Source organism: Camellia sinensis, chromosome 4 (assembly GCF_055761805.1).
Source record: "Camellia sinensis isolate YWXY chromosome 4, ASM5576180v1, whole genome shotgun sequence".
In the NCBI taxonomy this organism is placed as follows: Eukaryota; Viridiplantae; Streptophyta; class Magnoliopsida; order Ericales; family Theaceae; genus Camellia; species Camellia sinensis.
In genome coordinates, this window is record NC_138964.1 from 215,895,768 (window position 1) to 215,907,037 (window position 11,270).

Sequence of the window (11,270 nt, forward strand, 5' to 3'; positions counted from 1 at the left end):
TGCTTATATCTGGTTTAGTATATCTCTACTGGGCTGTGGCTCACCCTATATGAGATATCATTTTCAAGTTCAGGTGATATGCTACCTCCAAGGACATAGCTTGGGAGGTTCTGGGAGTTGAAGACTCTCTTTAGTTATTTTGGTTATTTTGATATTACATGTAAATTCAAGCCAAGGGCTTCAAGTGTATTTGAGTTAGTGCTCTCTTTTGTACCCAAGTGTTGACTTAGAAAGTTGTAAGCTCATAAGGCATTTCCTTTTGTTGTCAACATGTAATACTTTTGTACTTAACTACTCTGATGAATGAAAAGATGTTTATTTCTCTTATATCTATGCATGTCAAAAATGTTGGGTTTTATGTATTATTTTGAGGACGTTACAACCATACTTTGTATGTTTTTCCATCAATAAAGCTTTCTTTTTGCTGATCCAAAAAAAAAATCATATATATTTCAAATGAAAATTTTCGTTAACTTTTTAACGTAGATAAATGGAATGATGATATTACAACTTAACTTAAAAATGTAAAGAATTGACTATTATAATTGAAAGTAAATGAATAAAAGTTAGATTTTGGTAAAAGTGCAACAATACTAAATATAATTACCCCTATATAAATTTTTTATTTTTATTTTTGTTAAAAACTTAAATATATATATTTTTTTGTCAAAACAAATGAAACATAAATTTTATGTATAGTTTTTTCCTTTTTCACTTTTTATAATTTATACCTTTATATTAAGTAAAGACTAAATTTGGTGTCAAAGCCTTTGCTTGCTTCTCATTATGTCACGTGTCTTTTATTTTTTTCTTGAAAATAAATAAATAAATAAACGGAATGAATAAGACTTAAATCTTGGAATTTAAGTTTACTAATATACAATAAGTATTTTTTATTTATTTATTTAAGTTATACACGTAAATGTGTGGCAACTGCTAAGAGTAACTCCAATCATATTCTTCATTTTTCACTAGTTAAAATATAAAAAAATGTAATTCTTTATTTTGCCTTTTTTTTATTTATTTATACACGCCAACATTACTCTTTATTTTACTTATCTATAAACACAAACTAGTTAAAGAGTCTCCCAAAACTCTTCAAATGTAACTAGCCTTAAATAATTTTGCTAAAATAACTATTATAATAGTGGCCTCCCAAGTCTCTTCAAATGTAATTAACCTTAAATAATTTTGTTAAAATAACTATTATAATAGTTTAATCCATTGGAGTAAGTAAACGGAAAATTTGACCATAAATCCTTCTTACCTTCTTTTTTATTGTTAAAAGGGCCAAAAAATAAAAATTATATTTTCAAAACTCTCTCATAATTATTAAGTCTTATATAAAGGACAAAAAATTTCAGATTTACATTTTGTGTGACAAATTTGCCCCTTCATACACACACACTCTCTATCTTTCTCCTCTTTCTCTCTATCAGATTGTCATCTCTCTCCCAGCTCTTTCTTTCTCTATCTCTAGAGCTCTCTTTACCACCACCATCATCATCATCTCTACTATCACGACTATCATGATTACCATCGTTTCCATCACCTCCGCCATCTCCACCAACACCGTCTTAACCATAGGTGTTGTTTGTCACCGCTACCACCACCACTGTTTCACAACTACCATTTCAACCACCAGTGTCATTCGATGACATTATACCATAGGCAACCACCATCGTTATCCTTAACCTCCAAGACCTCAAATTTGAAATCTATCATCTCAGATCTATATTCTCTCCCTCTCTTTCTCTTTATCTCCTCATGATGCTCTGTTTTTCAGATAGTAAAATTTTACTCTGGTTTGAACCAGATCTAAGACAATATAGTGTTCTCTCTATCTCTATCTCTCTATTTTTATTTTTATTTTTATTTTTATTTTTATTTTTAAGGCAATATGTGTGCTTAACAATATAAAATTTTACTTTGAATTATAATAAATTTTACTCTAATTCAGAGTAATAAAGTAAAATTTTATTTTGAATCAGAATAAAGTTTACTAAGATTTAAAGTAAAATTTTATTCTGAAATATATTGTGAGGATGACTTTATAGGAGAGCTGATACATACATTCTTACATAGGATGACTTTATAGGATGACTATGAGGATGGTATATTAAAAGAAATAAGTTTGAAATGATCTATATAATTCTTATTCTTTTGAAAGACAAATTAGACCGTGAGGGATCTATCATTAAATCTCCCTAAGTAAAATATGACAATACTAATTGTGGGTGTTTGGGAAGTGGGTTTTTTTGTAAATTTTTTTAGTTGTAGGATTTTATTGGAGAAAAAAAAATTTCTATTTGGGAAGATAATTGAGTTTTTTTGTGATTGGATGTTATATTTATGGGAAAAAAAAGTGAAATGATTATGAGATTTGATGTGATATTTTGTTTAGATTTATTTTTTTTAATTTTATAAAACATTTATCTTGTAGTGAAAAAAAAAAAAAAAAAAAATCCAAAAACCAAGTTGCCAAATAGTTAGCACGCCTCATTTAAAGATTTCTTGAGAGATGCACTAATACCAACACGTTATCTAAAGGGTTGTTTGCCACCATCTAAAAAAGTATGCTTATGCTCTTTTTACCTTTTTTTAGTCACACTAATTCTTTATTTTTTAACATATTTTTTCGTAAAAAGTTATCAAAATAGTCTATTCTCAAACAACTCTTAAAATTGTTGATGTAAAAGTCAAGTAACCTAGACTAAACCACCTAATTTTTTTTGGGTTGGTGATTATGTGGTAGAGATTAAATTTGTGTGAATGATTTATATGTAGAATAAATCTGAACCATAAGACGATAATTTTTAATAATTTCTAAGTAGTTAACTCTGGGTTCATAGTATTGCTTATTGTTGATTATTATCAAGTTGATGCAAAATATCACATTGTACACAGATAGTTTTTTTTTGGGATAAACTCCACTTTATACCTCATCTCTCAATGCTTCTCCATACTTTTCTTGTAGGTTTCAATTTATATTCGCGTCAATAATCTGAACTATTTATCTCATAAGCCTTGCAATGAAGGTTATTCATGTAAAAAATCAGTTTTATTAGATAATTATAAATATGTAAAACAATCATATTTTATTATATAAAATGAATTATTTAAATTTAATTATATTTAGTGTTGATTTATTAAAATAAAATATAATTTATTTTTATGTTTATGTTTATAGTTATTTAATAAAATTAATTTTTTATATAAATAATTTTTATTGTAAGACCCAGGAAATAAAGGAGAATCCGAATTAAAATCTGCGTAGAGCATACAAGAGATAGTGGGAGATGAGGTATTAAGCGAGCGAGCATATCCCGTTTTTCGTACGTGTCTCTGTAATAAAGTGAGTTTATTGGACATTTGTACTGTTTGGGAAGTAATTTTTTTTTATTTTTTTGGTTAAAATAATATTAAAAGATAAAAAAAATTAAAATAATTAATAAAATAAAATATTATATTAAATTTATAATTATTTTATTTTTTTTTTATAAATATCACATATAACTATAAAAAAATTCAATTACCTTCTCAAATATAAAAATTTAAACCTTCTAAAATAATCAAAAACTAAACAGAATATGTAACTCCTCAAAAACTCATATTGGTTGGTGTACCCTTGCATTCAAGTTTTTGGCTCTTTGGACGGAGAGAACGAGAGAGCGAAGAAGAATGGGTGCGATTCTGTCTAGTCTTCTGGGCGGAGGAGCTGCCACGGCCGAAGAATCATCTTCATCGTCGGAGCCATCTCGCGTCCTATCATTCCACTCATCCAACAGATGGCAACTTCACTTCAATTCCTCCAAACAAATCCCCAAATTGGTATTACCCATATCATATATATATAAATTAGGGTTCCTATGTTGGAATCTTTATTGAATTTCAGCTTTCCAGATCTGATTCTTTTTGTTTGTGAAGATGGTGGTGGATTTCTCGGCATCGTGGTGTGGGCCCTGCAAGTTCATAGAGCCGGCAATTCACGCCATGGCCGCCAAGTTCACCGATGTCGAGTTCGTCAAAATCGATGTCGATGAATTATCGGTAAACTTCTCTTACTTTGATTTTCAGGGGTAATTGAGATTTTTATTTTTTATTTATTTATTTTTAAATTACAAGTAAGTAGTAAGTTATAAACTTTATTTGTACACATTAATAATTGCAAGTTACAAATTTTTTCATGAATCTGAAATATTTTTCTGATAGTAAGTAGCATGGTTAATTTTTTCATTAATCTTTGAACTGATCGATCGATCGATTGAATTTGGGGGTGGGGGAAATGATAGGATGTGGCGCAGGAGTTTGGGGTGCAGGGGATGCCGACGTTCGTGTTGCTGAAGCAAGGGAAGGAGGTTGGGAGGATCGTTGGGGCGAAGAAGGATGAGCTGGAGAAGATGGTTGAGAAGCACAGAGAGAAACCAAAGTTTGCTGCTTGATTGATTTGATTAGTAAACAATTCACTCATTATCCTTCTATGTTTCGTTTGCTTATTTATGCAGAGAATGAGAACCAATTGTGATGTTGATTGTGTTGAATGTGTCTGTTGTTTGGTAATTGGAAACTTGCAAACTCAATTTGCCTTCAATTGAAAATATGAATTTGCTTGCATTTACCTTCATTTGTGATTGATTTTTATGTTCTATGGTTATGTGGGTATAATCTAAAACCACATATACTTTATAGGAGAAATTAGATAAATGAAAGTGGTGATATATAGATTAAAATTTTAATGTAGGTTAAAGGGGATATGGTGATGTGGAACATTTCTAACGTTTACTCTCTCTTTTTTATTAAATTTGAGTAAAAATTTGAGAAAATGCTTCATCTGATATTGAGCATTCTAACGGAAAGTTTTCATTTTTCATCAAACCACCGGTTAATCGGGAGGATGTCTGGGCGGTCGATCGGTTAGTGTAAATTTTCTGGAAGTCTGAAGCAAGGAAGAGGTTGTTCGGGAGAACAATCGGGAGGTTGTCCGGGAGGACAATCGGCTAGTCGTTCGATGTATGGTCTCAACGGCTATCTATCGTAATTCGATGAAAGGCTCCAAATATTCTCAATTTAATGATAAGTTTATGATATTCTGAATATGATATTGGTTTGATGTTAACGGTGGAACACTAAAACTGAACTTCTTTCATCAAATTTTGATGAAAGAAAAAAGTAAATGTTGGAGGCGCTCTCAGTTCATCGAGGAAGGAGAAATTCAAGATTTTCTGAGGATGCTTTTGAGAATTCTGTTAAAAGAATTTGCGGTGCCTTGTGTTGTGACAGTGAGTGAGGGAATCGAAACACTTATCATCCGTGGGGAGATGATTTGCAGGCAAGAAAGTACAACCCAAGTAATGCTGTTAGAAATTCAGGCGCCGTTCGGTAACTCTCTTAAATTATAGTTATATCTATTGATTTTAGTGTAGTGTTTGTTTTGAATTTTTAAATCATAATTCTACACTCATTTCTCAAAACTTAATTCAAAACATAATCATTATTTTTCAAAACTCATAACCAAACACATAATTCAAATTTTTTTTAAAAATTCAATTCAAATTAATATTTTAATTTTGTTAAGATTTAAAATATTTTAATATTTAAATATGTTACGATTTTTTTTAATTTTTTAATTTTTTGAATATTTTTAAATATTTTAATTTTTAAATATTACGATTTTAATTATTTAGATTTTAAAATATTTTATAAAAATAAATTCAAACTCTATTTTGTAAAAATATTTTTAAATATTTTAATTTTTTTGTTATGTATTTGGTTACGATTTGAATGTAGAGTTGTGAAAGTAGTATGAAGTTTCGAATTATGTGTTTGGTTATGAGTTAAAAATAATTTCTTAATTAAGTTTTGTTTTATGTGTTTGGTTACGATTTGAGTATAGAGTTGTTTTTAAATTTAAAATATTAAAATTTTAAATTATTTAAATTTTTTGAATATTTAAATTATTTAAATTTTTAGGATTAAAATTTTTTGAATATTTATTTAAATTTTTTACTTATTAAATTTTTTAGATTATTTAAATTATTTAAATATTTATGATTTTAATTTTTTGAATATTTATTTTGAAAAAAAATTATTTCCTTTGTAGTATTTTCAATTAAAAAATTGATTAATGTTATTTTCTGTTAATAATAAATTTTTTTAATTGAATTTTAAAAAAAAATTGGTTATGAGTGTTGATCAGAATTTTTAATAGTGTGAAAGTAGTGTGTTTTGTTATGAGTTATAACAATTTGAATTAAGTTTTGAAAATTCTTTCCAAAACTAATAACCAAACAAATTTTCTTACTTCACATGTCAAATCAAATTTTCAAAACTCAATTTAATACTCTATTAAAAAATCATAATCAAATAAAGTTTCTACACTCAAATCATAATTTCAAAACACACAAATTCAAAATATAACTCATATTCTCAAATCATATTTACAAAACTTTACCAAACGCAACCTTAATCTTTTTGACAAGACTTTCTTACTGATATGAGTTGATTTATCATATTATTCGTGTGGATCTTGTTTTAAATTTTAAAGTTACATCTACAGATTTGTTGATGAAAAGATTTGTAAAATTTGTTAGTTTAGTATTTGTTCTTTCTTTTATAGGTTGAAGTAGTTCCCTGGCTAAAAGGAACTATCCAAACGTTACAAATGAAAGGCATCACAGCCTGACCAATAATTGTAACATAGCTTGTAAAAGCCATTTTAGCCAAGTAACCATATAACAAATTAGGGGCGTTCATGGATTGATTTGGTTCAGTTTAACACTAAATTTAGAACCAATTCAATCACAATCGGTTCAAGTTTTTGGATCCCAAACCAAATCATGCACTAGAACCAATCCAAACCATCCCAATGTAGCACGGGTTGATTCGGGTTAGAATTACGGTTCTGCTATATTAAAAATAATTGAGTCAAATCAATAATAAATAATTAAAATAAACAAATCTTTATCATTTAAATATATCACAAACAAAGAATAAAATATTATTTAATAAAAGTCAATACAAATTAAATCAAACTCAAGCTTCAACATAACCAGCACATATTAAATCAACTGTGAAATCTAACTCAAACTTTTATTACTTCATTCGTTCACCTAATAATTCTTGTATAATGAAAGTTATTAGGTATAATCAAGTCCATTATAATAGATCAATTAGGTGAAAATAAGTCAATATAAATAAAATTTTAATATATATGTATATATATAAATAGATACGGTTCTCGGGTTGATTCTTGGTAATCCTATCGGTTTGATGGTTTGAAAACTTAAAACCAAACCAATGCACTCAAGAACCAAATCAACTCAATCCAAAGAGATCGATTTGGTTTGATTTTTTGGTTCACTAGGTAGTTTGAACACCCCTATAACAGATTTAGGATAAAGTACCGGTGAGTCATACTTTTCCAAGGAAAAATTAGAGTATATAGTCCTCCTAAGTCAATTCATGTGTTGCTCAAACTTGTATTTTATTTGGTTAGAATAGTAATATCTACCACTTTCGTGTTGATTTTTAAAAGACAACAAGACTAGTGTCATATATTGAATTGCGTGAAATATTACTCCAATTTCATGTTAATTTTTTAAAGACAACAAGGCAAGTGTCACATTAAATAGTGTGAAACATTGCTTCAAGATCACCAAGTAACCTTTCTTCCAAGTGCTATTTTTCTTCCTTATATTTCTCATTTACCTTTCTTGTATGCAAGTGTCATTGGTACAAGTTCAACATCTTTTTAATTCCAGCACACAAACATTTACTTAGGATTATGCATTTCAAGATATTTTAAACAAATTATTTACTATCTACAAAATATTTAATTGTAAACATATAACTGCAAAACTGCAAATACAGCACAAGCAAAAGAAAACTTCACATTATTTGTCTTGAAGAAATTGGGTAGGAAATACGTCCTTACAATGGCAAAATAGGACTGATTTGTAAGGCTATTTCATATAAAGTACTGCCTAATCACAGATGGACGATGGTTTCCAAGCCACAAACCAAAGTCCCCAACCCAGTCTCACAAGCAGCGAGGACTTGTTTGGGGAAGAAATCCAAGATTTAAGGGGGCAAAAAAAAAAATTCATTCACCATGCTCGGGAAAATGGCATATGGTTACAACACACATCAGCACAGAAACTAATATGGGGTGTGCAAGCGATATTAATAATTAAAACATAAGGGCAGAGCAGCAAAATGAAAGTGCTGACATTTTAAGTCATTACGCAAATCAAAATAAAGTTGCAGCTTCTAGGTGATCAACAACAAAAATGGGATTCGAGTGGGGTTTTTATCTATTGGATCCCAAGCTAAAGATTTTGACACTATTATATATACCAAAAGGAAGTAAAATATAGATCTCCCTCAAACAGTGTATGCTTGTTGAATTGTGTCAATATCAAGCCCCTTCAACTTCACAACTGATTCAACATGGCCTTTCAGTGTATGCAGTTCTCTCAACCTGGAGAGAGAAAATATACACACCAGCTGTAAATAATCTGCTCCAAGTCATTTGTCTCTTGGACAACACATTAGAGACTAGAAGATTTCAAACAAGATTGATGTGTAATGAGTTACCTTGCAATCTCAGCTCGTCTTTTTGCCTCTTCAGCCATCTGATTAAGATCTGTGAAAGTACTGCGATCACTGAACAACACCTTGGACTCAGGAGGTTGCAGCCCATGGAGGGTCCTCTGCGCATGTGCCCATTTAAGCTCCCGTTCTTCCCTCCCAAAATCCTTTTTCCGTGTGAAAGCGGTCTGCAATATAAATAGTTTTACCACATAACAGTCAACCAAAAGTTTTACCACATAACAATCAACCAAGATATTTATTTGCTGAAACCACTTATTGAATAAATAAATATATATCATACCCTTTGCTCGATAACCAGATCCCAAGCTCTTCCACTTAAAGCATATCGGGTAGCGAACTTTATAAAATCAAGGGGGAAGTAGAATATGAGGTTATAAAGCCAGATCACCCCAGCCCAGCCCCATCCAATCCCTTCAATAGCAGCAAAACTCCAGTTTGCATAAACAGCGATCAATGTAGCAATCTGCTCATGAAAATAAAATTATATCCTAAAAGCTGCTTCTTCAAGTAATTAGGAGGCACTTGTATGGAGGGTGGAAATTGAAGAAAGGAAAAGAAAAAGCAAAGGAAAAGGAAAAGAAATCAGTTCACTTACCAACTGAGCAATAATAAAAGCCACCACAAGCAAAAGGCCAGGACGTTCAACAAAAGACCAACTCCTAGAACGTGTCACAAATATTAGAGCCTGACTGATGATGCTCACTTGAAGGTATATGGCTGATGCAAGCTTCCTGAAGTCATCATGAGCCGTTTTTTGGAGAGTTGGAACTCCAAATAAACGCTGCAAATTACACAAGGGAGAGGGAAAAAGAGGTGTTAAGACCAAGCAGTGTAGCTTAAGATTCATCGTATGTTTACAGAAAGGACACTGATAAATCAGTGGAAAGCAGAAGCATCCACTCAATAAAGAAGTAAAAATACATGAAACAGGAATAGTTAAAGTGCCTAACTTTGGAATGCATTGTCATAAATTTCACAAGATCAGGCTATTCCCCCAAATTTTGAATTTATCAACTGCATAGGCCATTACTGCCTAAAACAATATGCAAATTACAAGCATATAAACATAATAAATTCTTGAAAATTTCTCAACAATACAAACCATAAATCAAATTTAATAATCTACACTATTACGTTAAGCCAGGACCAGGTTTGGTCTCCTTCTTGAACTCTTTTATTTATTTATTTATTTATTTTTGAACAACTCCATCTTCATCTCTAACTCCCAAAATATCCTTTGTATTGTTGAAAAACTGCCAATTCATTTAAGCACTGAGGCCAAAAGAGAAATGATTGGGACAGTTATAGAATCTGGCAGAAAAGTTGTACGAAAGCAATCAAACGTGCAATGATCTAAGGAGCATAATAGTTATCAATCCAATGGAGTGCCAAGATAGATATGGTGAAGCTCAATTTTAGTAAAGATGAAAAATGCTATAATGAAGATGCCAACAAATAACAGCAAAGTTTATGTTAGTCTTACAGATGAGCTCAAAACAACAACGTACTCCATCAATTGAGAATGACTAGTCATGGTAGAGCCCTCAAACAAGGAATCATAGCCAACAACAATTCTGGATTTAGTGAAATGGTAGAGCAGAACCAATGCAGATGATCCCACAATGGCAGATCACAAAACCAATTGTATGATGATGACAAACACAAAGGAACTAGAAATGGGCTTACTTATTATGAATTAGAAGGAAGAAAAAATGTGAAATTCATTTGATATCTAATCTAGTTATAAGTGTATCTTACAGGAAAAATGTCTGTATCGTATGCCGCCCAAAAGAAAATGACAGTCATCATGGCCAAGTAACTGCCAAGAATGATTCCAGTAGCAAAAATCTCTGACAGCTTCCAGCTGTCAGGCTGAGGAGACGGTTTCACCCTATCTTTTGATATTGTCATAATGGTACCTGGCATGCCATAAAGGGAGTTAAGTATTGAGAACCACACACAAAAGCAGTATTTCAAGATAATGAAGAAAATGAGAAGAAATATGCATGCATGTGGTAACTGGAAAAGGGAATGTGTATTTAGTGTAACAAAATACAAACCATCATTAAGGATGGCAATGATCAGCACCATAAAGGGTGGGAAATCAAACTTCCATATGAGGGCGAGTAACATAAAACCAAGCTGTCAAAGCAGAGATAAAAGGGAAGTAAGTAAAAGGAAAACTACAAGCCATGAACAAGAGGATCCATCAAATACTTCATAATAATAATATTAAAAGTGAAAATTAAAATTTAAAAGAGGGTTTTCAATGGTCATCCCAAATTAAAAAACTTACCACAATACGGATTGTAATAGAAACAGCATATATCTGTACCAATAACACCCAAGATATAAATAAAATTAGTAACTTGAATAGTCCTAGCAGCAGTTGGCTAACAAAGATATGTTTGATACCTATGGCTCAATGCACACTAAAAGACAAATTTTAGGGTGCGTTTATAAAGAAGTGGAGTAGGAATAACATTTCACTTCTTTTCCTTTTTTTTCAAAAGAAAATAAAGTTAACAAATAAGACACACATCTCCTAGATAATAAAAGCTCTACCATTTCACCATTTGAAAATGTACAGGACTCTCAAATGGCTGCCTCCTTGTCTAGGCCTAGAGCCAGCTCTACTTACCGTGTAATTTTTCATC

The 11,270-nt window shown here is 30.7% G+C and overlaps 2 protein-coding genes across 3 annotated transcripts in view; one reads left to right on the plus strand and one right to left on the minus strand.

Annotated features, from left to right (window-relative positions):
- The first annotated feature begins 3,337 nt into the window (after positions 1-3,337).
- Positions 3,338-4,624, plus strand: LOC114312821 (thioredoxin H2). The gene is made up of 3 exons (XM_028259107.2): positions 3,338-3,831; positions 3,928-4,050; positions 4,293-4,624. The coding sequence occupies exons 1-3, from the start codon at positions 3,682-3,684 to the stop codon at positions 4,440-4,442; spliced, it is 423 nt and encodes a 140-aa protein (XP_028114908.1). The 5' UTR covers positions 3,338-3,681; the 3' UTR covers positions 4,443-4,624.
- Positions 4,625-8,078: 3,454 nt separating this feature from the next.
- The window catches only part of LOC114312884 (ATPase 11, plasma membrane-type), a 13,702-nt gene continuing 10,510 nt past the window's right edge, over positions 8,079-11,270 (minus strand). For both annotated transcript variants that reach the window (XM_082922726.1, XM_082922725.1), the window contains 8 exons: positions 11,255-11,270; positions 10,910-10,942; positions 10,674-10,755; positions 10,372-10,532; positions 9,209-9,394; positions 8,894-9,076; positions 8,596-8,777; positions 8,079-8,479 (listed from right to left, as the gene is read on the minus strand). The exon at positions 11,255-11,270 is cut by the window's right edge and continues 223 nt beyond it. In XM_082922726.1, coding sequence (XP_082778852.1) covers positions 8,383-8,479; positions 8,596-8,777; positions 8,894-9,076; positions 9,209-9,394; positions 10,372-10,532; positions 10,674-10,755; positions 10,910-10,942; positions 11,255-11,270 — 940 coding nt within the window. In that variant the 3' untranslated portion in view covers positions 8,079-8,382. The remainder of the gene's footprint in view (positions 8,480-8,595; positions 8,778-8,893; positions 9,077-9,208; positions 9,395-10,371; positions 10,533-10,673; positions 10,756-10,909; positions 10,943-11,254) is intronic.

What these genes read in the sequence shown, in the direction of transcription:
- LOC114312821 (XM_028259107.2), top strand. Translation starts at nt 3,682, where the DNA reads ATGGGTGCGATTCTGTCTAGTCTTCTGGGCGGAGGAGCTGCCACGGCC. An exon ending in CCAAACAAATCCCCAAATTG is followed by an intron (nt 3,832 to 3,927) that starts GTATTACCCATA and finishes TTGTTTGTGAAG; the next exon opens with ATGGTGGTGGATTTCTCGGC. An exon ending in TCGATGTCGATGAATTATCG is followed by an intron (nt 4,051 to 4,292) that starts GTAAACTTCTCT and finishes GGGAAATGATAG; the next exon opens with GATGTGGCGCAGGAGTTTGG.